We start from the raw sequence: 26,872 nt of genomic DNA, 5'->3' as shown, positions 1-26,872 counted from the left end.
AATTACACTTACAACGGGACCTGTTTAAAAATCAGATCTGGCCTCAACCGAGGCCAATCGAATAGTGTCGTTGAACCAAAGCATCGACCAACCACAGCATGTTACGTCAAATGTTTTCTACTGATGACCATATCATTTTACGTCTTCTGTAACCCTTCCAAACCATGTTCTACCCTATTCCAACAAGCATCTGCTAATTGTATAAGGTAATAGTTCCGTCTGGATTCATTCCCTCATAACACAGTTAATACTCAGTGTCCTAGATATAGACATGAAAAAGGCCTATAGAAGAAGCATATGCAGTGATTTGATTGGGCAGTAGCCTATACATATAATAAGGATGGACACAGTAAGGTTTGACCTACTGCGGATTCAAACCAGCCTAACTCTGACTCACAGAATGGGTTTGAGTCCCGTCGATAAGTGAATAAATATAACTGACTCATTCTAATGTCTAATATAGTAACCTACAGGAGAGTGTGTGTCCAGCCGGGCGGTGTGTGTGTGTGTCCCAGGGTCCGGTGTGACATCGCCCACCAACCATCCTCATTAACACATCACTTTGGATATCACACACTCAATTATAATGAAGTAGCTGGTCTCTGCAGCCCTTGATATAACAGCATGAAATAAATGAAATGCATTCATAGAATTAGATAAACGCATCAACAACACCACAGAACCTACGACACACAACGCGACACACCGGCCACAGCCAGGAGACGAGCGGCACGTTTCAGGTAACCAAGCCAACCTCGAAGGACCTCTAAGCCTCCTTCCAGCGACGCTCACTCCATTGATCACGTCGGCTCAAGGTGAGCCCCGGCAGCAGAGCCGGCTGCAACCCAGCCACCCCTACTCACGTGCCCCACGTCCGATCCGTCCCCCTCTGTCCCACAGCTGCTCCACACGCACACTGAGCACTAACATCTAACCGGTCCCGTCTCTGTATAAGACACCACCCCCCCGCTTCGATCCGAGCGTGTCCGCGCGGGGTGCTTAGGAGATGACAGCGGTTCCAGCAGAATAGGCGTTATTGAGGAGCAGCACCGTGACTCCTCCAGTAGTGACGGCGTCAGGCGCCGCGTCAGCAGAGCGGCTGCAGACCGCGACGCAGAGTCCTCTCACTGAGGGGGCCAGGAGGCACAGGGAAACATCTCAGTGGGCTACACCTACAGTCTGGGGGATCACCAAGGCTCTTAACTGACCACACTAACCAAACCCAGGGGTGGAGGCTGGCCAGAGACAGGGTGGGGGGGGGGGGGGGGGGGGCTGGCTGCACTGGTGATGGAGGAGGGATTGGGACACCGGCGAATTAATTACATGTAGGGAAAAGCCTAGTCGTTGCTGGTGGGGGCCAGGCTGGTGCACGTCGCCCCCCCCTCTGCCACATGGAGGCTGGCTCTGGGCAGCAGCCTCAGTTGCGCCATGCGATGTGGGGCGGTGAGCTCCCAGATCAGGAGGAAGGCAATGCATTCTGCTGCTGATCATATCTGCCATCGCCCCGGGCCCTTAAATAACCTTTCGTCCAGGTCCCCCCCCCCCCCCCCCGCCCCCCCTCACCCATAACACAGGCCCTACAGCCTAGCCTAGCCCACCAGAACTCCTACAGCGGTGCTCTGCCAGGGGAGGAGGTAGGTCAATCACGTTTTAGGAAAGACATCGTCCTCCCTTGAATGGTTCAACTATGACCTCATTCCTGACTATTGACGCCGAATGTCGTCTTCCCCTAAGAGGCCCGCGGCCCGTCGTGGACCGGCTGGTCTCCGTGAGGAGGGCTCCTGTTTACTGAGGTGTACCGCCAGGGCCGAAGCCTGAAAATACTGCAGTGTGGCTCAGTGGTGCTGAGGCTGAGCAGCACAGAGCGGCTGATCCGTTCCCCGGGACGTCTGCAGCTCAACGCCCGTCGCGGTGCTTTCATCACCCCTTCATAACCCAGCGACAGATTCAGAATAAAAACCTACTAACTATAAACAGTAAATAGGTGGAATAAAAAGATTATAAAGGTCTACCACACCCGCGGACCGTCTCTGAACGACGGAGCCTCTGAGCGTCTATCGGATGAACTTGTGAGCCTGCAGACCTTCCCGCCGCGTTACAAAACACATCTTCTACCTTCGCTCCTAAAGACTGAACGATGGCCCACGGCCCCCATCACAACTAGTGCCGAACTCAGACGCACCTCTCCTCCTCACGCAGCCTCCGAAGAGATGGGGTGGGGGGGGGGTGGGTGGGGGGGGTGTCGCGGAGAGGTGGTGGATTAACTCACATTATACATGCTCCAACATTACATGATGGGGGCCAACCCTGATCCACCTGGCCCAGACCAGGGGACCAGACCCGGGGACCACCTCCCGCACAGGGGCGAGCACACGCCACCACATGCACCGAAGTTTGCCGTGCTGCTGCCTCCCATCCCGTAGCCCGTATGCGTCTGTTTCACATTCTGACACATCGAGATGTCATCCCGCCAGGCCAACACCCCGATCGGGCTACCGGCCGTCTGTCTGCACCGCGCTACTGCGGGACACGGCGGCCCGCCTGCCGGCCAGAGGTGCCGCATCGAGCCCACTTTTAACCCGGTGTTTCGCATGCATATCGGGCCGTGGATTGGCAAGGAGCCTCCGCGGGAGGAGGCGAGGATGCTGAGAGAGGGACCGCTCTGCGGCAGAGGGATGCGGTCAGCAGAGCCGGAGGACTCGGTGCATCCCGCCCCACCGAGCAGCCACACAGGACAAACACATGGTCTACTTACTTTTTCTCGTATTAAAAGAAATCCAGAAAGATGTCACTGAAGTGCAGATGTGGAAAAGAGTCGGGAGTGACTGCGGCTGTCGCCATATTGTTGCTGCTATCTCCCTTCCCGGTGCGCGCGGCTCCGCTGCATAATTGATGACTCTCAGCAGATTGTTAGGGAGCGTCGCTAAATGCCTTCGGTTACAACAACCGCCAGAGACCGCAGCAGCGTAAGCAAAAAGACCCCTAAAATAAGCGATGAAGTCAACCAAGACGTTAGACGTGGTTGTTGGTTAGAAATCATAACGTTGTTATCTAGGTTGTTACGATTGATATATCGCGTTCAATATATTTGATACTCACCCTGGACAGACAGCCTGATATAAGGGATCGGCCTGCAAGGTGCATCTGACACTAAACCTTTCTGCTTAGTTTGAGTTGTTAGAGCTGGAAGCACGTTGGACCTCCAGCGATGTCTTCTAAGATGATCCCTTAACTCACACTATGGGAAGGGCGACCTCAAATTCATCTAGTAACATTTGGTAGTGGACTTATCTTAAATAAAGCATATTTTATCAAGGCCGCCATCAGCACCATATTAACCCTAAACTTAACCCTAAGCATTTTGGTTTAGGTCTTTCAAATGAACATAGTTAAACATTTTACAAGCCATTTCAATTTAAGACATTAAAATGACATAGGCCTATGTTGATAATTCCAATAGGAATTAATGCAAACTAATGCAAGCGACAAATGTACTCAAAGACTATGGCAAAAGGATTCACTCATTTGGAGATTTTTAATTAATGCCTTTTTAATTAATGCGTTATATATGACACATGTTAATCAATATTCCATCAAGGGATGTTATAGTCTTCATAGTATAAGTGTTTGCCAAACCATTAAAGCTAAAGTAATTTATGTTTGAAGTCATGTCAATGAGGTCCGGTTCAAACATATCTCGGTAATATTCTGCAATCGTCGATTTGTGTCACATGATCGTGGTGATTGCAGTTTTTAAATAAAGCTTACTCACTAGTTTGTCAGAACAGTAGTAATGGCTGACATTTTAAAATGCACATTTTGGAAAAATCTGTATTTGGCCCTGAATCCTAAAACTAGTGTTGCTCTGCACTAAACATAGGCCTATTACATATTACAAATATGTCCATGCTTTAGGGAACATAATGAAGAAAGAAAAGGTCATGAACTGGAAAAAGAAGAGAGAACAAGAAATACAAAAGGTAGGAATATAAAAAGAGATAGTAAAAGGAATCCAAATCTCCTCCATGATGTGGATCAATATGTGTTAACCAGTGAGTTATAACATGTTAACATGTTTGTGTAGTGCGGTACATCATAGATAGGTGCTATGAACCCCAACACATCACCTCTCCTGATATGGCTTGTGAATTCATGTGTTGATAATTGAAATAAATAATTAAAAACATTTTTTATGAAGTTTCACATCTACATGTATTTTATTTTTTTGGGCAGCGTTGTGCAAACATGTGCCTCTAACCTTAGCCACCATACCAAGGGTTTGGGGCGTTGACCAGGAAGCCTTCTGCGACCACACAGGGCCCGTCTTCAATCACACTCCATGCTGAAGGAGAGATGATCCAGGCAGAGCCACAGTATTGGGCTGGTATCCCTGACTATGGATTATTTCATAATTACAACGTCCTCATGCTTACATTCACATTTACATTTAGGGAAATTAGAGGCTTTTATCCAAAGTGACAATAAGTACATTCGTCAGAAGAAGAGAAACAACAATATATCACTGTGGGTACAGTAAGGAGGTTCATAGAACCAAGTGCCAAGCACTAACAATCGCTTGGTCAACCAATTCCCGTATACAACAAAGATAGCATCGTATAGCATCTTATCTTAGCTAAGTACTATTCTTAAGTGCAAGGACGTACAACATACAATAAGTGCGGGGGATGCTCAACCGAAAAGCAGAGAGGAAATGATGTCTAAGTGAAAGCACCTATTGTCTTTGGAGTCAGGGGTCAGGGTTGGGGTTGAGTGCTGCTGGGTTAGGCTGTTATGCCCTGCCTTGCACCCACACTGAGCTCCTGTCCCCCGGCCCCAAGGGTGGCTCCAGCAGGGCAGGCCCCAGCAGGGCCCAGGATCACAACACAAAAGAATATGACCAATATCTCTGCATGCCTCCATCCCTTATCCCTGTGTTGGATTATTTATTATCAGGAGAATACTGTACTGATGATATGTTAATATATATGATGTTATACGTTAATTAAATGTCGATCTCACTTGTTTTGACATGGTAATGAAAACACATTTCTAATTGCACCCGGCCACAGATGGTGACGGCATGAGACGTCTTGGTAGCCTGGTGGCACGCTGGTTCGAGTGAGTCTATGAAGCACAGACATCAAATGAATGGATGTAGGACCACTGCATCACGTGAACATCATATTATTGTTGTTAACGGTCATATGAATTGTTAAGCTATGTCTCTACCTGGTGGGATGACTTTGAACTGCAACCATAACACACATTTACCGGGGGAGAGATCTGATCTATACACCAGAATGATGATAAAAACGAAATCTATGAAAAAGGTTTCTTATTCAACTATACTATTCTATTCAATTGGCGTGGCCAGGATTTCTCCATGGTGCCTGTCTTGTCTGATGAGATCCTCTGTTCTGATGCAGATATGCAGACGTCTACAAGGCTCTCAGCAGAAGACATGACGAGGAGTCATATTGTATGACGTCAGAAGGTGGGACAGCATCCAATGACGCAATCACTATCCAACCCTCAGAAAACTGTTGAATCTGTCCTTTATGGTGGACGCTCATGGTCCAAAGAAATTGAGGTTCTATAATTGGATAAGACGAAATAAATAATAATCATATTCAATATTACAAAGTGTTGGTGGATATACATTTGGTTTGTTTCTGGTCCAATGTATTCAATGGACTGCATGGATTTCTGTGGTTCGACACAATATCGCCGACGATACACTAGTCTGACGGTTAGTGGCAATAGTGCTGATTTACGATATAAATCCCAATGCGGAAGCTGAATAATAACCCTGAATAAAGAGTAGTCTGCTCACAGGCCGGAAGTTCCGCGCCTGAAAGCGTCCCTCCCCGAGTAGACCGGAAGTTTCTGCTAGCGTCGCTCCATTAGCAGGCCGGAAGTTTCCCGCCGGACCACGTCGCTCTCTGAGCCAACCGGAAGTTCCACCCCTGACAGCTTCGCCCCCTCAGCAGAGCGTTAACATGGAGCTGCTCATGAACTTTCTTACCTTGTTCTTTAAGGTGTTGACGTTGCCACTCCAACTAATCGAAGCCGTCGGTCTCTACCAATGGTACAAGGGCTTCTTCGCGTTGCTCATGTCCAAAATTGCCGTTTCGTATAATGTGAAAATGGACGACAAAAAGAGGGACCTGTTCAGCGCACTGCCTGACTTCAAGAAACCCTCCGAGCCGCTCACCGTCCTGGAGATTGGATGCGGGACCGGCACCAACTTCAAGTACTACCCTCCCGGCTGCAAAGTCATCTGCACCGATCCAAACAAACACTTCAAGAAATACCTGGAGAAGAGTATGAGCGAGAACAGCCACCTGTCCTTCGAGAGGTTCTTAGTGGCGGCCGGGGAGAACATGGGGTCGATTGAGGACGAGGCGGTGGACGCCGTGGTGGTCACTCTGGTGCTGTGCTCCGTGCAGGACATGACCCGCACCATCCAGGAGGCCCACCGCATGCTCAGGCCCGTGAGTAGACCACCTGTTGCGCATGGACCCAGATGTTTATTCGAGGTCCAGTCCAGGACTAAACTAGGCCTGTCTCTGAAATATCTTATCTTTTTGGGGTTATCTCTTTTTTGTGACCAAAACAATGAAGCCTGTCTGATAAAATAGAGGCCAAAATACTTAAACATTGAACACATCGCTGTTTCAGTGGGTCTGAATGTATTACAAACATACCCATCTACAAGAATGAGCCTTAACCAGCGGAGGACGATGCATGTGGGGTCCTAACTGGGGCTGTGTTGGCAGGGGGGAGCCCTCTTCTTCATGGAGCACGTGGTCGCAGAGCGCTCCTCCTGGACCTACTTCTTCCAGCACGTTCTCCAGCCCATGTGGTACTACTTTGGTGATGGCTGTGAGCTGACACGGTCGACCTGGTCCGACCTGGAGGCCGCTGGGTTCTCCGAGCTCAAACTGAAACGCATCGAGGCTCCCATCAACTTCCTGATCAAGCCACACATCGTGGGCTACGCTGTCAAATAGATTGCGCCCGATATCCACGGCATGACACTGTGAGAATGACCGACTACTCCACTTAAAGGTGCAGTGTGTAGGGTTTAGTGGCATCTAGTGGTGAGGTGGCAGATTGCAGCCTGAACTGAATACCCCTCCCTTTCCAGCGACAAAGTTACGTGACTTGTGAGGTGCCAAAAATTATCTAATCGGCCATGACCGCGTTGAGTTGCCAAGTGAAGAGGTTCCTTAAAGGTCCCACAGCATGCTATTTTATGGAAATTCAGCCTTTGTGCAGAGTTACAGCCACTACGAGCCAGTCCCACAATGAGCTCTCCACAAACGTGCTGTTTTTAGAGGGGTCAAGGTGGAGGGTGGAGGTGTGGCCCTGAGCAGCTTGCGGCCACGGTACCATGCGCTAATGGTGGATTTCATGATTCGTTTTAATGAATCAGTTTGCGTCAGTCAGTTCGCCAAGAAGAGTCGTTCGAATCGTTCAGTCGCGTTTCCAGTAGCGGTGAATCATGGTTCTCAGTCACTGAGTCAGTCAGACTCAGCTCCTCCCCCGTTCTCATTCAAACAAATCACGAATGCACAGTTCTCAGCTGAGTCGGTCAGACTCAGCTCCTCCTCATTCTCATTCTTAAACGAATCACGATCGTGCAATGGTGCAAACGGTCATCAATCAACACAACATTAACTAAGTTCCATTTAGCTGAGCACTTCATGTTCGGAATCGGGATGTTGTTGCCCGTCTGGCTCTCGTGACTTCTCAGTCCTCGAGTCTTCACCGCTAAACACAGTCAGTGAACGAACGGCGACTAGTGAGTCAGCGCGACTCAGCGACTAGTGGGTGGAGTTGGGAGTCGAGTCTCGGACAACGAATGATACGAACGAGACAAACTGAAACAGGGAATCAGGTCGGTTTGTTCATGTTAAAGAGTTGTTCGTTCAAACTGATTTGTTCGCAATCGATCCACCACAGTGGAACACTGAACACTCCGGTGCTCCGGTGGGAGTCCTGGAGCTCTATATCTAAATAATATCATATTATATTTAGATATCTATATAATATAATATATATTATCACGGTCAAAAGCTGTTTGCGCCTCCGGATGATATTATGAATCTCAAACGACTGTGTCGGGTTCTCAGACGCCTCTGGTTCTTCCACTTCCACGTCAACATTAAGTACAGACTGAACCGCGAAATGGAGGAGAAGGGGATTGTTGCCCGGGGTTGTCTGCGTCGGGTTGGTTGAGAAGGAATTGGGAACCGCGACATGGAGGAGAAAAGGATTGTTGCCCAGGATTGTCCGTCGGAGCCCCGCCGTCCAGCCCCGCTGCCACGGCAGCGGTCCGTCTGAGCCCCGCTGGCCGCTGGCCGCCCCCGGGGCTGCCCGCTGAACGCTGGCCGCCCCCGGGGCTGCCCGCTACAGCGGGGCTCCGACGGACAATCCTGGGCAACAATCCTTTTCTCCTCCATGTCGCGGTTCCCAATTCCTTCTCAACCAACCCGACGTAGTCTAGTCTTTTCACCAAATGGGAGCTTTATGCAAGCTTGTGTTATTGTGTTGCGTGATATGCGCCATAACACCAACAGCAGAACGGTTATCCAAATAACAAAGAACACTTGCGTTACAGTGTGTGTATTCACACACACACATGTGGCACTCGCACGGTCCTAGCTCATTGTCTCATTGGCGGGCCAAATTCTCTGGGCGGGCCAAGCAGAGAAAGGGGAGGTAACCTGGTCCCGTATGACGTCATACGGTACCGGAAGTCAAATCGAAGCGTTTCAGCTATCCTTTTTTCAAAGACTGAGTAAGATAGCTACTTCTCGGTTTACACCTAATGCAATTTTTAGCTACTGGGGGACCATAGGAGGCTAGGGGAACTCAACTTAATGTTAGAAAACCTCATAAAGTGAAATTGTCATGCCGTGGGACCTTTTTAATAGATGTATAATTTGGATTGCGTAACCTATTCCGTAAAGCTATAGCTCATAGCGTACAAGTGAGCGTAACTAATGATCGTTAAATAAAAAAACGGGTCCTCTCTAGAGCCTTTTATCCATTTGGGGCTACCGTAGAAACGTGGCAGTGCAAAATGGCTCCTTGGAAGAGGACCCTCCCTGTGTACATATAAAGGCTTATTCTAAGTAACCGAAAACACTATCGGTACTTATTTTCATCGGATAACACACTAAATAATACAGTTGTGAATATTTGACCCAATTTCTACCGAGTCCGTTCCGCTAGATGCCACTAAACTCTGCATACTGCACCTTTTAATTTTTTTCATCACACAAATCACAATCCGTAGCACTTCTGTGGGAGACAGTTCGTCCACACAATAGTCAACATTTTCATGAAATTCCATGTACAAATTCATTCAATTCATTGCAACAAGTTTACTAAAGTTTACTAAAATGAATCAAAATGCATCTAGTGTGGTCAGTGCTTATGACGTTTGGTGAAATCTAGGTATAACAATATCTACCAAACCGCCAATATAGTTAGAATACAAGAGCCTGCAGTGTTACAGCTTTGAGTTGAAGGACATGCGTTTTTTGTGAGATCAGAGATTTCCTTGTGTTTACTACATTATACACACACTTCATTGTTTTAATGGTGTTATTTTCACATTAAAGATCTAGTGAGTGAGTAGCGGCTGATTTAACCGGGACTGTTGGGACCTTTTAGGGCCCGTTAGGCAAACACAAGTACAGACAGATCAAAGACCTTTGCCCCTGATTCAATAAACTCAATAAACCTACATATTACATAATATGTAATAAAACACTGGATCACAGATGTTTCCTACCGCCTGGTTTTGTTGCAGAGTGGGTTAGCCTTGATCTGCCCCTACTCTTAACTACTCTAACCCAACTTTAACCCTACCCTGCCCCAACAGTATTCTACCATAACCCCTCCCCTACTCAAACCATGTCCAATGGCACTTTTTCTTATGGAAATGTTTACACAAACAAACACTGTTGTCTGCCATGTGTCACATCTAGTTTCCCTTCAACTGAGACATTTTTTAATTTATTTAATTATTCTATAATTGAACCTTTCTGTTCCGCAAAGAGAAGGCCAGTGAAGCATGGCGTTGTATTTGTACCTCGATGGCTCAACAACAGCTGACCCACTTATTCATCTATCCTTAGACTAATGTCACGTGACCCACTCATGCCACATTACTGAAAAGAGACTTATCAATGAGGCCTCGTTGATTGACTTTCTCTCTGGTGGAATATCATCTGTAGCCCAACAGCGCCTTCTGGTGGCGAGGCCTCGAACATACACGAGCCATCTCGCTCTCGCTTAGTCAACAAACTAATCTTTTGATCTTCTGAGATCTCAGCGTCTGCCGTCTGAAGGTTATTCGGGGTAATGGAGGTTTTAATGAAGCTATGCAAAACCCTCTGTTTAATGGTGACGTTGCCGCTGTGGATACTGGAGCTGCTGGGCTTGTACGGTTTATACAAACGGGTGTTTCCATTCCTCGCCTATAACATAACATTTTCATACAACGACAAAATGAACAAAGTGAAGCGAAACCTTTTCCGTAACATCCACACCTTCACCAATAAGGACCACACTCTGCGCCTGCTGGAGATCGGCTGTGGGAGCGGGGCCAACTTCCCCTTCTACCCGGGGGGCTGCACCGTGACCTGCACCGACCCCAACCCGCACTTTGAGAGGTACCTGAGGAGGAGCATGGAGGCGAACAAGCACCTGACTTACGAGGCGTTCTTAGTCATGTCCGGTGAGGACATGACGGGGCTGGCCGACCAGAGCATGGACGTGGTGGTCTGCACACTGGTCCTCTGCTCGGTCCGGGACGTCCGACGGGTCTTGGAGGAGACGCGACGCATCCTCAGACCGGCGAGTACGGGGTCACGTCCCTTCTGGTTTGGTGGCGTTTCTTGCCGTCGTTAAGATCACGTGGACGACTAGGAGCCGTACTTTAAACCGGGTTAACCTGCCACAGATCCCTGTATTTGTCATATATTAGTACATAGTTTGTAATGCGTGGTTTATGGATGCAAACACAAGATAGATACAGCACCTTATCCCTGCTGTGCTATTTAGTCCACTAATCAATTAGACCAAACGGCGCCCTAGCAGACCTTACAACCCCTGATGACTGACGTGATTATTGGCCGATTACAGGGCGGGGCTTTCTACTTCATGGAGCACGTGGCCTCGGCCCGCGGGTCGTGGACCTTCTTCTTCCAGTACGCGCTGCAGCCGGCCTGGTACTACCTGGGGGACGGCTGCGTGACGACCAGGGAGACGTGGAAGGACCTGGAGGCCGCCGGCTTCTCCTCGCTCCACCTCTCACACGTGGAGGCCCTGCAGGTCACCTTCACCATCCGACCGCACGTCCTGGGCTGGGCCGTCAAGTGAGGACAGATGGGGGTCAGGGCACGGACCTTCATCCAACCGGGCAGCACCTAACCGCCTAGTTAGACATATTCAGATTGAGGAGCCACACCCGGCCTATTTGACAGAAAATATATTTTATTTGCTTACAGGATCGGAAAGTCAACGTTTGCTTTTTTTAACCTCACTGGAACAAAACACAAAGGATACAAAATAAATATTACCTGGACAGTTGTGCTTTTCCCTGATTGTCTAAGTAACAGCCAAATGAAATCAACACAGATCGATCCTCTGGTCTAATGCCCTTTATGTTCTTCTGCACAAAAGAAAGAATGACAGTTGTAACATTTATTACCAAGAGGGAATGGGGTCGGTTGGTACAGTCACGTTATGAGAACAAAAACCTCCGGATGCTGTAACTAGTGGAAAAGAGCCATTGCTTTTGCAAAAAAAAAAAAAAAAAAAAAAAGGAATACGCAATATTGTGGGAAGCAAAAGAGACAATTAGAAAGTGTCAGTAATAAAAATCACAATTTAACATTTGCTTTACTCAGAATATACACAAGTAGAAATGACTTAGCATAGCAAATATGTTAGCTTGATAAAAACAGCAGGTTAAAACAGTCCATTTCTCATTTTTTTATATTGTAATGCAAAACTTGTATCACTATCAATAAAAAAAAACTGAATATCGAGATAAAAAATAAGCCGGTGTTCCCAGATAAGCACATGATGTCTGACAGGAGCGGCCATCCTAGTCCCGCGCCGGGAACGCTTCGGAATGCTATCCCGGAACGCTATCCTGTCTTCACACAATACAGGTCCTTTAATGTTTTCAGTTCCTCAATCAGAGTCTTGTTCTGGTTCTCCAGAACCGCCACGCGGTTTTCCAGACATTTCACGTATTCCTTTTTCTTGCGCCGGCATTCCCGTGCAGCCTCTCTGGAAAGATGGGCGGAGAAAGAGTTTAGAGTCCGGATCGGATCAAAGTTTGTGAAGAATAATATCAAATAATCCCAAAATAACGCTGGCCCTGAAACTGGGCCGACTGCATATCAACGCTGGGATGTTTAAACTTATCTTGATACCAGTCAGTTCCTGTATGTAACAACGTAATCCATGTTTATACAGCAGGTAGACATGCAAATACTGTCCAAAACCACCGTCTGCGGTCTGACCCACGAGAAATCTCTGGAAGCCATACGATGTCATACACGCTACTCTACCAACCGGTTCCCTCTGCTACCAACCAGTTCACACGGCTAGTTAAAATTTTTTTTTTCTTTCTTAGAAATTGCAGAACAGCTGGATACATATCTGGGCATTATTTTTTATTTGAAATTTTTTTTTTTCATTTTGTGTATTTTTTTAAGGGGAAATTTCAAAGTTCTCATTTACAAAGTGTTTTTTTTTGGAGAGAAATTATGAATAAATGCATCATGTTTTCAAAGTCAAAAATAACCGTTTGAATAATCGAGATTTCAATATTGACCAAAATAATCGTGATTATGATTTTTTCCATTATCGAGCAGCCCTACTAGGCAGGTCACGCGGCTACTAACCAGTTACCTCAAACCAGTTACCTAAATCCCTACTTCTTCAGATGTTATTAAACAGAACCAAGGCCCACTATAGTAAGGCTCACCTGTTTTTTGCGAGCCGTATCTCCCTCTTCATGGTGGGGTCGTCGCTCTTGGTGTGGGACGACATGCTGACCGGGGAGCTCATCACCACCGTCTGGCCCAGGGAGCTCTGGGCGGGGGTGTGGATCTGGTACGTCTGCATCTCTCCTCCGGCGCCTGCAGAGGAGACAGGTCATGACTTCTCACCACTGACCACGGCTGCTTTGTCTCTCCAAAACACGCTCAGATCCAAATCAACAGATCAAATTTAACTCCATTCATAGTTAGTAGTTTACTACTATGTCAAGCCAACGTGAACCCTAGCAACTACCAGCTTACTTTAGCACAACAACGGAATATCATTTTTCTAGATTTCACCCTAAAAAATGGTTATTTGGAACAAAACATGCACGTGCCGAAATGATTTTGGAACGCTTGGATTTCTGCTTACAATACAACATGTCTTGCACACCTTGTACGACCACCTGGTTGCTAGGCACCAGTATCTGTTGGCCATCGGAGGTCTGGGCGTACTGCAGGATGGTGGTCCCCTGCTGGGCCGAGGCGGCCGTGGTCATGGTGAGTGCCTGCAGGCCCTGGAGACCGTCAGAACCGGGGTTCGCCAGTTGGATCGTGCCGTTGGCGGCGATGGTAACTGGAGGAAAGGAGCAGAACAGAATCAGAACCCTGGGCTGTGGAACCCTGAGTCCACAAAGCCCCTCCCTGACAGGGCCCAATCATACGTTGGCAACCGTAACTAGGCATGGGAGGCCGTTCAGGACCAGAGGGGGGTGCCAGGTGGTGTGGACCCAGCTGGTCCGACACAGACCGCCCCAGAGCAACAGAGACCGTGTCGTTCTGCTTGAGGTACAATGCACACCAAGTATATGAAGGAAGCCATATCCCAGCACACTTCAAACTAATGGAAAGTGGGATAATTTAGTTTTTCTAGCAATGGGCTGAAACATATTAGATAATGAAAGCTAAACTCAGCTTCAAACTAATCACTATATTGAATGTCCCTGCTGTGCCAGAACATTGTTGTCCCTCATGTTGATAATCAAACTGTAGGGGGCCTGATGCTTGGAACAGCTGATCTCTTCCCTCCATTTTAACGGGACTGTAGCTCTCAGATGCATATTGTTCTCTGTTCTGTCTTCTTCTCTCCCATATTTCAGAGGTATTATTCCAGAATTGTGCATTATAATATCTCTCCCTGATCTCGTTGAAAACACCCTAATGACATGCCGGGTGCGAAGGCTTGACAGGCGTGGCAACAGTAACCAGGGGGTGGGACTTAGCAACGGATGAATTGCCATCAAATTGGTTAAGTGAGGTTTTCTGCGTCTTTCAAAGAACTCATTAATAAACTGTTCCACAGGTTTCCTCAGGTTTGAGGTTTCCTCACAGCCTACGGTTTACATTTAGGGCATTTAGCAGACGCTTTTATCCAAAGCGATTTACAAAAAGTACATTTGTAAGAAGAAAGAGAAACAACATATGGCTGTCTGTACAGGAAGGATATTCATGAGCTGTACGCACTGTACTGTCCGGAGCTGGTCTGGTAGATGGGCGTGGAGGGCATGATGCCCGTCACCGTGGTGGACGTCTCCTTCCCCACCTCCTCCGCCGACAGGTCGTTCAGGATCTTCCTGTAGGACGGCCGCCGGGCCAGGACCTCTCGGGTCCTCTGGCCTGCAGCCTCGCTGTCGTCAGAGTCCGAGTCGTCAGAGTCAGAGCCCTGCACCGAACACAACAGCGTGTAAAAGTGAAGTGCATGAAGAAAAGAGGTTTGAACAGAGACGTTTCCCCCCAGAAGGCCGACTAGATTGACTATGTCGCCCCCTGCTGGACTACTAGTGCCACTGCACAATCATGCAAAGAATAAGCAACTTTTCATTATTAGCCTGTTATTTGTTTTATTTCTAAAAACATAGATCCCCAAAGCACCCTTGTCTATGTTACATTCAGTCATTATTATCATCTGAGAAATATTGTGAAAACTACAGACAGCAAAATAGTGTTCCGCTATATCAGAATAAAACACATAATGAGACTGTAGGAGGATCGGCTCATGAACGGCTTCAGGCTAAATGTAGGAAGCATGAAGAGAAACAAACACAATAAGTGACTTAAAGGTCCCATGACATGCCACCAGGTGTGGTTAGCCGTTACAAGCCGTTAGGCTGGTAGATCTATCCAGCACACATCTAGGTGGACACGCCCACCTGTGATATCATATCATGTAACGGCTAATCACACCACACCTGGTGGACTTGTCATGGGACCTTTAATGATAGAAAGTACCCTACTTATTGGATTATCTATAAACAACACTATTATGAAACCCATGGCTACAAATCCAGACGGAAAACTGTACTTTCACATTAATGGCCGAAAAAGGCGTGTCTGTGAGTAAAAGGTCTACGTGTGGTCCCAAGTCTTTTCCAGTTATGTTAGTGTACCATAGTAGGAGACAATTTCTGTTGGAATGCACCCAAGCCCTACTGGACACAAGGGTCATTCGAGGACCTCTCGGCAACATGCAAGTGCACATCAGCACAGTGCACGTCAAACACAGCACCAACATAGCGGCCCTCACACAGGCCTGAGCAGCGCTGCCGGGGGAACTGCTAGAGGGACCCCAGCAGCCCCGCATGAGGAGGGGTCTCACCTGTGCATTCTGGGCCTGGGGAGACTGGATGACGGATGACTGGGCTGACTGGATCACCCCCTGAACCTGGAACTGGCCCCCAGGCAGCTGCACCACCGTCACAGGGGAGTTACCCAGGGACATCTGGAGATAAACCGACAACGTTTGTTCACGCTCGTTGCTTTAAGTATGTGATTTAAAATGGTAAACAAACACGAAAGGGGTTAAAACTTTACCAGGCGTAGGGCCAATTCACTTCTTTCATACCCCGGAAATAAAACCAAGGCAAATATACAACCACCTAGGGCTGGGCGTTTAATCACATTTTGATCACGATTTCAGTGTGAAACGATCACCATACTAATATAATTGAGTTGAAGCAATTTTTTTTATTATTATTATTTTTTAGTATTATTTATTATTATTATATCTGGATATTATTTTCTATTTGACCATTTTGTGTATTTTTTTAAGGGGAAATTTTAAAGTTCTCATTTACAGTGTTTTTTTTTTGGAGAGAAATTATGAATAAATGCATCATGTTTTCAAACTCAAAAATAATCATTTGAATAATCGCGATTTCATTCTTGACCAAAGTAATAGTGATTATGATTTTTTCCATAATCAAGCAGCCCTACAACCACCTACAAGATGTGCTCATGGTTTAGCTCCTACTAAACCAGGGCTGGTTTAGATCGTTAGTTACAGCCCTACACATGTTAACCGCTCATGACATTCAGACCAGAGTATCTGTACGAACCCGTCCCAGGCCGGAGGCTTCTCTAAAGGAAGGCCAAACGATATCAAACCATGGTTTGCTTGTATTTCAAGTGTTCGTCAAAAGCATTGTTCCCAAACGTTCAGAGCCATATCTTTAACGTGGTTTAAGCTGGATAATCACCAAGGTAACTGTATATTTACAGGAATAGTTCAACTAAAAACTTTTAGGTTATGCACAACAGGGCTCAACAGATGATATAATTTACATTTTGAAACCCATCATGAACACAACGTTTCATGTCAGCCATGAGGTAGATTCACTGAGATAACTGCAGTACATCATAACTGTGAAGGATTTAATAATTTGATCAAGTCATTATTCAACAACATCAATACTGCTGAACTGATAAACATGAAAATAGGCATTCAAGTAGGGCATTTACATATGAAATCACTGGCCCGCCAATTAGGACATGGTCCCTGCAAATATAACTTTGATATTGTGGCACCATCAAGGCCGTTGTGGTTTACCTGCTGGGCTATCTGGGAGATCTGCGAGGCAGTGAGGGTGGTGGGGACCGTCATGGTCAGCGATTCCGTCCCGTTACTGGCCTGCTCCTCCATGGTCACTAGAGAAAGTAAAGCATTATTAACGCATCAGAAGGAGCGTGAATCGGGACGCAGCCCTATAGGCAGACGGGCTGCGTTCCGTTAGTTGACATTTGCCCTAAACATTCAGGTTATTAAATCACAAAGTGGACAGAAGTGGTGATGTTTATATCCTCCGACGCGGTTCTACCAACGATCCGCATCGCCGTCTGAGCAAACTTCCCCCGAACCCCTAAAGGCCTACATGATGTTGGGGGTACAGATCCACACACAGATGTGTTCCCTGGTGGTTAAACACAAACGTAGATAGTCTGAGGAAACTAATTTCCACCCCGCGTCCCTGAAGCTAACGCGGCTAGCCGCGGCGGGAGGCTAACGTCGAGGCTGACGTCACGGCGGGAAAATAACATTTTTTATTTTAAACTAAAGATGATTTTTCCTTCTCTCTGCGCTCCGCCGAAGACTACCCGGGGACGGACGGGAGGCGCCCGTCTCTCGGTGAGCAAACATGTTAACCGTGTCACTGGCAACGACAGAGCCCGCGTCGACAGACGTCAGCGGCTCGGCAGCCATTAGAGGCGAACCTCCGCCTGAACCTCCGACGAGTCGAACGACGAGGCTGACGCCGCCATGAGCGTCCGCCGCCCCGCGGAACACCGCCACCGCCCCGCTGTTACCTGTCCGATGCCGACGCGACGGGTCTTGTGGACGGGCGGGATGTAGACGCCGGCACTCTTGTTCATTCACTTTAAATGTTTGGGGTGGAAACGGTGCGGAAAGTGAGTAAAGAGCGCGCACATGGTAGTACGCAGGGTGTTAGCTTTGAGATGTAGCAACCAGCATTATGCTAACGGGAAGGGGCGGGTCTTTCCAGCGAGCCGCGTGACGTAGCGCGCCTCTCCGGGCACGCCCATTGGTGGGATCTGGAGTCACAACACTCTGTCGGCCAGAGGCACTAGAGCGGTGCCACAGTCCATACAGACTTTCACCAGGCCACGGCAGGATATGTCGTAAGGAAGAAATATCACTGCTGATTGTGTAGTTATCGTTATTGGTGGTGAATGGTCATTTTCGTCTGCAGTTCCGCTTAGGTGGTATTGGGACAATTCACTTCCACCATTGTATTCCTCCATTAAGACTGAAGACATAAGGGAAACATTTTGTTAATTTCCATGATGAAGCGGCAATCATCCCTTAAGAAAATGAAAAGTGACAAGAGCTTTTTAACCATTTATTTTTCTTTTATTAATATCCAAAACACCTCCCAAGCATCAAACGTTTGTCAGTAAATTGCCCGTCAATAGAGCAGTCTGGACTTTAATTTATATACAGCATATCAAGGGTGCATACACAAAATATTCATAAGACAACTCATGAGATAATATATAGTCTTTTAGACATCGTTAGTTAGCCATACAGTCATATTGTTAACCATATGATTATTACAAAATGTATAAGCATCGTGTATTTTTGACAGGTTGTGCGAGTTCTGCGACTGAACTGCACTGTAACCGATTGCATAGTGTGTAACAAGACCCCTCATGGAGAAGACCAGAGAGACCGGGGAAGCCCTTAGACTCCAGTGAAGCAGGCAGAGAGCCGGTGATGGACACTATGGTGTCCAAAACCCTTCTTTATACTCAGTGGGTTTGCAACTTCAGCCATATTGGAAGTTCTTTTAACAAACATCAGCAATAGTAACGGGTTATATTCACAGATTGCACCAAACGACCAGTCGGTCCTTCCCTGCCTTGTCAGAGTTTTAGTTCCTGAATACAACTTTTATATATGTGTTTTATTTTTTAAACAAAACCAATATCTCCTTCCTGTGCTCTGCTTGGCCAGCGAGTCATGCAGACATTGCATGGTGGGCTTTGCATGTAAACTGAAAGCAGTTGAGAACAGGATGCATTTCATTCCCTAAATGTGTCTTAAGTCACGTCAAAGCTTTTCTTTAAAGTAAGACATGGGACCCTAAAGAAGGGCCCATTACACCAGGTACCCTGGGAGGACTCTTAACCCTTAACTTAAGTAAGTGCACAGTGTTCTTTAAGGGGCGCTATCTCATGTGGGTCATTGTTCAAATAAATTGCAATTCTTGCCATAAAAAAAGTTATTGTGATTTGTTAGTGAATGAAGTCAACACTTGAGTCTTGATCTGCTTACTCATATTGATGTAAGGTTCAATATGTTTAAAATGAAGAAAATAATACACCCATTACCATGTTGACAGCAGAAGTTGGACACAACACGTAGTTCACAGGAATGGAGCTAATTATTCCAAGTACAAGGAAAACCAAATAGAATACAAATTAATTACATGAAACATACAAATCATTTGTATGTTGTTCCTGATGTAACAAAGCCATATGCAGCACACACAACTCTCTCTCACACACACACACACACACACACACACACACACACACACACACACACACACACATGCGCACACACAGCTGTACAACACAAGTTGAATACATTAAATAACATAATTCCCCTATTATTTCTGCAAGACTACCTGTAATTGTCAGCCAAAATGGATTTCTGATTTCAGAGGCTCAGATTTTAAAATTGCATATATAAAGTATCTAATTCCAGTGATTTGATACAGAAAAAAAATTCTAAAACACAAGTCATTCATTACAGTCATGTTTTGTCAAAGAAAATAACAAAACTGGTGAACAAGGACAAATGAGACACTGATGAATACTAAACAAATCTAAAGTACCCTTGGTTGGAGCTTTAAAACCAACAACAAAATGAGAGCTGGGAGGGTCTTGGTACCTTAGTGTGTTCTACACCCTCAGGAGATGGGAGAACGTGGTCACACATTTGGAAATATCTGAGAGAAAACAGTCAAGTTGTTTTCCCACCCCTCTCATCAACGATAAGATCTGAATCCTAAAGTCTGCAGAAGAAGACCCTGGCACTAAAGACATTGGGCCCTTAGTAAACTTTCACGGTTCCCAAACGGGTCCTCAGAGTGGTATTCCTGAACGTTGGTAATAATAATGCCTTTTTTCTAATAATAAAATAGATACTTCTTTTTAGAAAGTGCAAAGGCATAGTCATATATGTTTATTTTGTACTAATAGTGCTTTAATGTGGTCTGCTAATCGTCAGTGTAACTCATTAGATTCGTATTTACAATGCTATTCCACTCCCTCATCGCACAGCTTAGTTAGTCGTCAAGAAACCATCGTTGAGGAGGATTAATTTGGTTTTTATACATTTATACAGATAAAAAAACATTACTATACAGCGAAACAGTTTATCTAAAATACAGGAAGGCCTTTGTGGGTTCGATATACAAGTCGACCTCTCCAGTCCTACCTCAGTACCAAGTTTCAGGGTTCAGGGATCTGCTAATGCGTGAGGAGGCAGGATGTAAATCAAAATGGTGGACTGGTGGATGGATATTTGGCTATTAGAAGTAGGGACAACATACGTTATTTTTTTATGATTATAATTATAAATAGTTGAGTTGCTAGATCGGAATGGCACATGGTCAAAAGGTGGTTCATTTGGATTAGGTGATTTTTCTTAAATTCTAAGGAAGAAATCCTGTTTTCAGAGGCTCAGGGTGAACTTCTGGAGTGCAAAGATTGGCGGCCACATCGCGTTAAAAGTCTACAAGGTTCTCGATTCACCCCTCGACTTCACCTTCTCCAGGTAGATTGTCGGCAGAAGAATGATTGACCTCCACATCACCCAATCAGAGAAGGACAACCTTCCTGTGGAGTTTCTGAGAGCAAATAAAAGCATCGCACACATTTCCCTCCAGCAGAGACGTAGGTCATTGTGTGTTTTGAGTGGCTCTGCCCTTTGGTGAACCCCATCTGAGCACGGACCATCTTCTGGAGATACAGGGACCTCCCAACAGCAGGGGCTCCGGGGGTCCGCTATGGAGCATCTCTCCTCCCACCATGCTGTGGTTCTCTACACTCTGAAACTGACTTCTCCTCCTCCCTCTGAGCACCAGCCCCAGACCCCCTCACATGTTGTAGGCCACGTAGATGGGGTCCAGCTGGTCGGCCAGGAACGAGTCCCGCAGGTGCATGCGCTGCTTCTCCCCGCGGGAGTTGATGGGGATGACCCCCGGGTCCACGATGACCACAACTCCCACGATGAGGTGGTGCTCCTCCAGCACCACGTTGGTGATGAGGGGCACCAGGTCCAGGGCATCCTGCTCCGAGCCGCCCAGCTCCGCCACCACCACCAGCAGGTTGGTCCACGTGAACACCGCGCTGGGGGGTAGAGGGGACGTCAGGGGACTAAGGACCAGCACTGCTAGGCTAAGCCTAGCCTAGCAGCCTAGGTCTGCTAGCCTAACTGCTATACTAAGCTTAGCCTAGCAGCCTAACTGCTAGGCTAAGCTTAGCACGGCAGCCTAAATACTATGCTAAGCTTAGCATAGCATCGGACAGGGTCAGTCAGGACACAAGAGACCAAGTCCTACATGGCAGCCCTGAGCACTGCATAGCACCCTAACTGCTATGCTAAGCTTGGCATGGCAGCCTAGCTGCTAGGCTAAGCTTAGAATAGCAGTAATGCTGCAATGCTCATCTTAGGATAGCAGCCTGTTCCCAACCATTCGATCAGAACGTACTGACCGTCTGTTAGTGGTCATCAGCTCTATTAGGGCCAGAGTGTGTGTGACAGACTGGCGCCGTGCAATGCTCTAGCCCAGCCAGAGGCTGGGGGGGGGGGGGGGAGAGGACAGGGGACCACCCACCTCTCGGCGATGCTGCGGTGAGCCCGGGACACCGAGGTCTCCATGTCGGTGGGGTGGTACCTCAGACCCCTCAGCTCCAGGGTCTCGTCCAGGGAGCCCACCACGAAGAGGGCGTCATGGCGATCTGCACATAGAGACAGGCACGGTTAACGAGGTCCTGGCTTCACCACAACCGCTCATCAACCAATCACAAGAGTACAGGGTACTCCCTCCCCCCCCCCCCCTCCCCCCGTACCCCCAGCAGCGTCCAGCAGCTCGGTCCTCTTGACGAAGCCCAGGTATCCGGTCCGGGCCCACAGCGTGGTTGGGTCCCCAAAGCTGAGCTTGGTGTTGAAGTGGTCCGCCTGCAGGCTCTCCTCCCCGTAGATGGTGAAGTAGCCACTGGCGTTGTGCGGGCTGTTGATCCAGATCTGAACACAACAGAGACACAACATCAGCACCACAGCTGGGGTGGTCTCCACGCTGTATGGTCACGTGACTCCATGCGTCACATGGTGTTCAGTACCAGGGTTCTCTGGGATGGCTCACCTCGCCCAGATGGGAGTCCCCTAGTGGCCCTCTGGTCTCTGGGTTCACGATGATCACCCGGACCCCCGGTAAGATCTGCAGACGGAAACGGGGCATTCAGAGAGACATGGGAGGAACGTCTCAGACCACCTGTACACAGGAGGAGATCACAGACCACCCATATAGAGGAAGAGGTCCTTCTGTACACTCAGAGTGACAGAACATCTCAGACCACGTCATGGTGGAGCTCACCTTGCCAGACTCCATGAGCGGCAGACTCTGTGGTGCTCCTCGCTCCACCAGCCTCACCCTGCGTCACATGACACATTAAGTATCTTTAATACATGATACATTCAACATCATTTATACACACCCTGCATACCATGACACACTAAATATCATCACTACACACCCTGCATACCATGACACACTAAGGCCCTGTCCCATTTCTCCCCCCTTAAAACTTCCACTTGGTTTGGAGTGCCCTCAACAGTAAATCTTCCACTTCGTTTTAAGCCTGCATCAGACCTCACTACGTTTTGAGGGTTGACTATAAGGGCAAAATAGCACTCCCCTTGCTCCCTACAGTAATGGGACACCCTACCCCTACACGAGAACGCGCAAAATCTAGGGTTAGGGCAAAAATCTAGGGTTAGGGGAGGTATTGGGACGGGGCCTAGATATCATCACTACACACCCTGCATCACATGACACACTAAACCACGAAGGTCCTCTGTCCGGGTCTCACCTGTCGTGGCGCAGCGACTTCAGGTCCACGTAAACGGTGGAGGGGTCCGGTCCGGTGGTCCCCTGTGGAGCACAGAGCAGCACCGTCAACCTTAAGAGCCTGACGACCTGTAGCATCCCTCGGGATGTAGCATCCCTCTGAGCTAGCATCAGTGCTACTGCAGGTGTCTGTAGCCTGTACTTGTATTGGTTAACTTAGCAACACCAACCCTAACCCTAACCCTGGTTGTATTTGTGATCTGTTGTGGAGCAAGGTCGGGACTCGGCGGCCGTACCTGCATGCAGACGGCCAGGTTGACCCGGGAGCCGAAGGCGGTGCTGACGGCGCGGGGGGAGAGGCCCAGGTCCTTGAAGAGCTTGGAGAAGGAGTGGGTCAGCACCAGACGGGGCCGCTCCTCCGCCACGACCACACAGCTCCGCACGCACGACAGGTTCACCCCCCGGGCCTGGAGCACCAGAGACAACCCCCAACCATTAGTACAGACACTTAGTCCTGTGTACGCACGGTAGTACGCAGGGCTGATGTGATTCATATGGGCATGAATCCACATCTCATCCACTGGTACTGCTCCTTCCTTACCAACAGGCAACAGCTGGTCCGGGTCAATAACACCTACTCCCCCATGGTCACAACCAGCCCCACAAGGATGTGTTAGCTCTCCCCTGCTCGTCACACTTTACACCAACGACTGTGTTACCAGTGTACCCAACCACCACATCATCAAGTTTTCTGATGACACTGCACTGGTAGCGCTGATGAAGGAGGGGGGGGGGGGCTGACCTTTATCTTGAAATGGTGGATGACATGGTTAAGTGGTGCGACCATAATGGCCTCATTCTCAATACACTTAAAACAGAGGAGATCATTTTCGGCACCTCACATGATTGCCACACTACACCAATAACCATTCACAACCAAACCATAAAACAAAACTCATCCTTCAAATACCTTGGAGTGTACGTGGACAGTGCCCTGTCCTGGACCCAGCATGTGGACTACATCTGTAGCAAGGTGCAGCAGAAAATCTACTTTTTAAGGAGGCTGAGGTCATTTGGAGCTTGCAGCAAAGTCCTGTCTCTTTTCTATAAGGCAACAATTCAAAGCATCCTGCAGTACGGAGGCTCCGTCTGGTTTGATGCCCTTTCAGCACAACTGAGAACCAGGATTTTGCGGCTCCTGGGAATCTGCTCAAAATTAGTGGGCCACTCAGTGGAGAGCACATTTTTCGACAACAACAGGCACACAGTCAGGCTGGCTGACAAAATCACTCTGGACCCTTAACATGTGTTGCACGGGGAGTACCAGCTCTTGCCCTCTGGGAGGCGCTATAGGGTTCCAGAGTGCAGGAAGGTCAAATACAAACATTCATTTGTTCCCTTGTCCATATCACAGCTGAATCAGCACAGGAAGGCTAAGAAGTGACTTTTTAACCCCATATTATTTATTGCCACTCTTGCAGGGCTGGACCCCCCATCATATTTATTATTCACTGTTGTTGTTTATGTTTTTAATGTTGTTTCATGTCCTCATGTATAATTGTTGGGAGCTTGTACTGCAAGAAAAATTTCTGTGCAAACGGACAATAAAGTATTATCTTAGTGCTTTCCACCCGTCTCCTACACCTGTGTTTGTGTGTGTGTCCATGGTGTGAGCCAGGTCTGTATGCGTACGGTCTGTGTGCGGTCTTTGTGCGTACAGCCTGTGTGCGTCCTTGTGTATGGTCTGTGTGCGTCCTTGTGTACAGTCTGTGTGCATCCATGGGGTCCGTATCATGTGTTTTCATGTGCATCCCACAGCCTTCTCTCCCCAGAACGTGCGTGTGCCTCAACCCGTACCTTGAGCAGCTCTGTCTGCGTGCCCAGGCCCTTGGTGCACAGCTCCATGACGGAGTAGGAGCAGAAGGTGTCCCGGATGCGGTACTGGCTCAGGGTGCTGAGCCACAGCGACAGGCAGGTCTCCAGCTCGAAGGGCGGGATCAGGATGGACTGGTGGCCTGAGTACACACTGAGACAAGGGGAGATGCTGAGCTGGAGGTATCAGAGGGGGGTTTAGGATATGTGGGTGGGGAGTACACCTAGACTCTGCATAGCCTCCCCCCTTACCCCCCCACTCCCCTCTTACGCATTTATCATATGTTATACGTCCTGGCGCTTATAAATAGTACTTAGCATTGTGTAGCATCTTATCCTAGCTACCTTTGTTGTGTAAGGGGAATGGGTTAACCTAGTGATTGTTAGTGCTTGCCACTTGGTTCTATGAACATCCTTACTGGACCGACAGCGATATATTGTTTCTCTTTCTTCTGACAAATGTACTTATTGGAAGTCTCTTTGGATAAAAGCGTCTGCTAAATGCCCTTAATGTTAATGTAAATGGAGCGGTGTGGTGTGGGTGTGGTGGGGTGGAGGAGCGGTACCTGGCCAGACACCACAGGACGAAGCCCAGACCGCAGTAGGGGTCCAGGCAGATGGCGATCTGGCGGGAGGAGTAGAGCTCACACTGGAGCTTGATGGAGCGGCAGAGGGCGCTGACGGCCACGTGGGAGATCTGAGAGGACCAAAACTTCAAAGTTCATAACATCTCTGTAATAATATAATTAATTATATCATATTTTATATCAGATTCTGGAGATCTGAGAGGACAGGAACATCATACCATCTCTGTAATAATATTTAACAATTATTCGCCGAAGGCGAAGTGAATAGTGGGGAATAGCTATTCCCCACTATTCACGGAGCCTGAGGTGAATAATTGTTTTAGTATATACTACACGTGAACACTCCAAAAATAAATAAGATAACCCTTTTTGCCAGGATTAATTTTTTTTTATTAGCGGTTTATTTGTTTTTATTAGCGGGACGAGTCGACCGTCGAGACGATTGGGCAATATCCCATGTTTGAGATCTGAGATCATGGGATATTGCCCAATATCCTGAGACAGCAAACCAATCAAATTGCACCATCTTAGGAGGTTCACGTGTAGCATATACTAACACTATATTCTGTGCTTCTGTGCTACTAGTTCATCAGATAAGACTTTGTACAGATGATCCTAGCACCTGGAGATCTTCCTCTCCGATTCAAACGTCTTCTAACTCCGTTAACATTTGTATCACTCCGGCTCAAACGTCTTCTGTTACGCTTCGTTAGACTTTGCATCTCCACTGCAGACTAGAAGTCTGGTGCTGAGGCCCTGTCGACCCCCCTAACTCCTCCATTGTGTAGATCCCTCTAGTGAGATCCTTTCAACATGTCCCCTCTCCCCCAATCAGGGTGGCCTCTCCTTCCAGGGCTGGCTCAGCCCCGGCCGGCCCGTTAAGTCTCCATGAGGGTCACTCCCCTCTTCGTTGTTGTGTTAATGTCGGACCTTAAGCCCTTACCCAGCCCCTCTACAGGGGCACGTTGAGATGGGTCTGACTGAGGCCGGCTCCATCGCACCCTGCTCAGACTGGACTGAGGGACCGGCCATGTTTAGTAAACCTTTTTTAACCAGGAGGGTCCCATTGAGGTAGAGAATCTCCTTTTCAAGGGAGGTCTGGCCCAAACAAGAAGCAGCATGAATAAAGCACGTACCTAACGACCAAAAACACAAAGGAAATGAATAAAAAGGAACTATAAAAACAAGAGTAGGGAACTCAGAAGAGACTAGGAGTCAGTTCTGTAACCAGGTCAATTAAAAACATTAACATCTGAAAGTCTTTTCCTCTACATCTGAAAGGATTTACTGAGATCAACTCATTGAGTTCCAGTCCCTCACTTTCCATACCGTCGTTTGGTTCAGAAAGCGTCAACATGTACTGAGAACGCAGACTAACCCGCAGACTCCAGCACTATTCTATGAGATAAGGCCGTCAGCTTTTTACATCCAAAGACAAACGAGTCATCAATCCAAACCTCCA

At 47.7% G+C, this 26,872-nt stretch overlaps 4 protein-coding genes across 4 annotated transcripts in view; 2 read left to right on the top strand and 2 right to left on the bottom strand.

The window, feature by feature from the left end:
* The first annotated feature begins 5,972 nt into the window (after window positions 1-5,972).
* On the top strand, window positions 5,973-9,789 carry tmt1a.1 (thiol methyltransferase 1A, tandem duplicate 1). Its single transcript, XM_084464770.1, has 2 exons — window positions 5,973-6,494; window positions 6,780-9,789. The coding sequence occupies exons 1-2, from the start codon at window positions 6,000-6,002 to the stop codon at window positions 7,011-7,013; spliced, it is 729 nt and encodes a 242-aa protein (XP_084320896.1). The 5' UTR covers window positions 5,973-5,999; the 3' UTR covers window positions 7,014-9,789.
* Window positions 9,790-10,257: 468 nt separating this feature from the next.
* LOC311339183 (thiol S-methyltransferase TMT1B-like) lies at window positions 10,258-11,412 on the top strand. The gene is made up of 2 exons (XM_084464553.1): window positions 10,258-10,875; window positions 11,164-11,412. Exons 1-2 carry the CDS (start codon window positions 10,381-10,383, stop codon window positions 11,398-11,400), a joined length of 732 nt encoding a protein of 243 aa, XP_084320679.1. The 5' UTR covers window positions 10,258-10,380; the 3' UTR covers window positions 11,401-11,412.
* An 81-nt stretch (window positions 11,413-11,493) lies between these two features.
* atf1 (activating transcription factor 1) lies at window positions 11,494-17,798 on the bottom strand. Its single transcript, XM_084464552.1, has 7 exons — window positions 17,658-17,798; window positions 16,903-17,000; window positions 15,673-15,795; window positions 14,541-14,739; window positions 13,471-13,653; window positions 13,022-13,175; window positions 11,494-12,318 (listed from the first exon to the last, which is right to left on the bottom strand). The coding sequence occupies exons 2-7, from the start codon at window positions 16,993-16,995 to the stop codon at window positions 12,174-12,176; spliced, it is 897 nt and encodes a 298-aa protein (XP_084320678.1). The 5' UTR covers window positions 16,996-17,000; window positions 17,658-17,798; the 3' UTR covers window positions 11,494-12,173.
* A 178-nt stretch (window positions 17,799-17,976) lies between these two features.
* Window positions 17,977-26,872, bottom strand: part of dip2bb (disco-interacting protein 2 homolog Bb) — a 40,298-nt gene continuing 31,402 nt past the window's right edge. The window contains exons 30-38 of the mRNA XM_084464534.1: window positions 25,390-25,520; window positions 24,809-24,977; window positions 23,248-23,418; window positions 22,974-23,035; window positions 22,478-22,535; window positions 22,247-22,321; window positions 21,954-22,128; window positions 21,719-21,842; window positions 17,977-21,230 (exon numbers count right to left, since the gene is read on the bottom strand). Coding sequence (XP_084320660.1) covers window positions 20,978-21,230; window positions 21,719-21,842; window positions 21,954-22,128; window positions 22,247-22,321; window positions 22,478-22,535; window positions 22,974-23,035; window positions 23,248-23,418; window positions 24,809-24,977; window positions 25,390-25,520 — 1,218 coding nt within the window. The 3' untranslated portion in view covers window positions 17,977-20,977. The remainder of the gene's footprint in view (window positions 21,231-21,718; window positions 21,843-21,953; window positions 22,129-22,246; window positions 22,322-22,477; window positions 22,536-22,973; window positions 23,036-23,247; window positions 23,419-24,808; window positions 24,978-25,389; window positions 25,521-26,872) is intronic.

This window comes from Micromesistius poutassou (genome assembly GCF_964030765.1).
Source record: "Micromesistius poutassou genome assembly, chromosome: 2".
Lineage (NCBI taxonomy): Eukaryota > Metazoa > Chordata > Actinopteri > Gadiformes > Gadidae > Micromesistius > Micromesistius poutassou.
The sequence above is the reverse complement of the archived record's forward strand: the minus strand, read 5'-3'. Positions and strand labels throughout refer to the sequence as shown.

Excerpts from the sequence above, each read along its gene's own strand:
- tmt1a.1 (XM_084464770.1), top strand. The coding sequence starts at position 6,000 with ATGGAGCTGCTCATGAACTTTCTTACCTTGTTCTTTAAGGTGTTGACG. Across the intron at positions 6,495-6,779 it reads CCCACCGCATGCTCAGGCCC|GGGGGAGCCCTCTTCTTCAT; the intron begins GTGAGTAGACCA and ends CTGTGTTGGCAG.
- LOC311339183 (XM_084464553.1), top strand. The coding sequence starts at position 10,381 with ATGGAGGTTTTAATGAAGCTATGCAAAACCCTCTGTTTAATGGTGACG. Across the intron at positions 10,876-11,163 it reads CGCGACGCATCCTCAGACCG|GGCGGGGCTTTCTACTTCAT; the intron begins GCGAGTACGGGG and ends GGCCGATTACAG.
- atf1 (XM_084464552.1), bottom strand. The coding sequence starts at position 16,995 with ATGGAGGAGCAGGCCAGTAACGGGACGGAATCGCTGACCATGACGGTC. Across the intron at positions 15,796-16,902 it reads TCTCCCAGATAGCCCAGCAG|ATGTCCCTGGGTAACTCCCC; the intron begins GTAAACCACAAC and ends GTTTATCTCCAG. Across the intron at positions 14,740-15,672 it reads CCCAGGCCCAGAATGCACAG|GGCTCTGACTCTGACGACTC; the intron begins GTGAGACCCCTC and ends TGTTCGGTGCAG.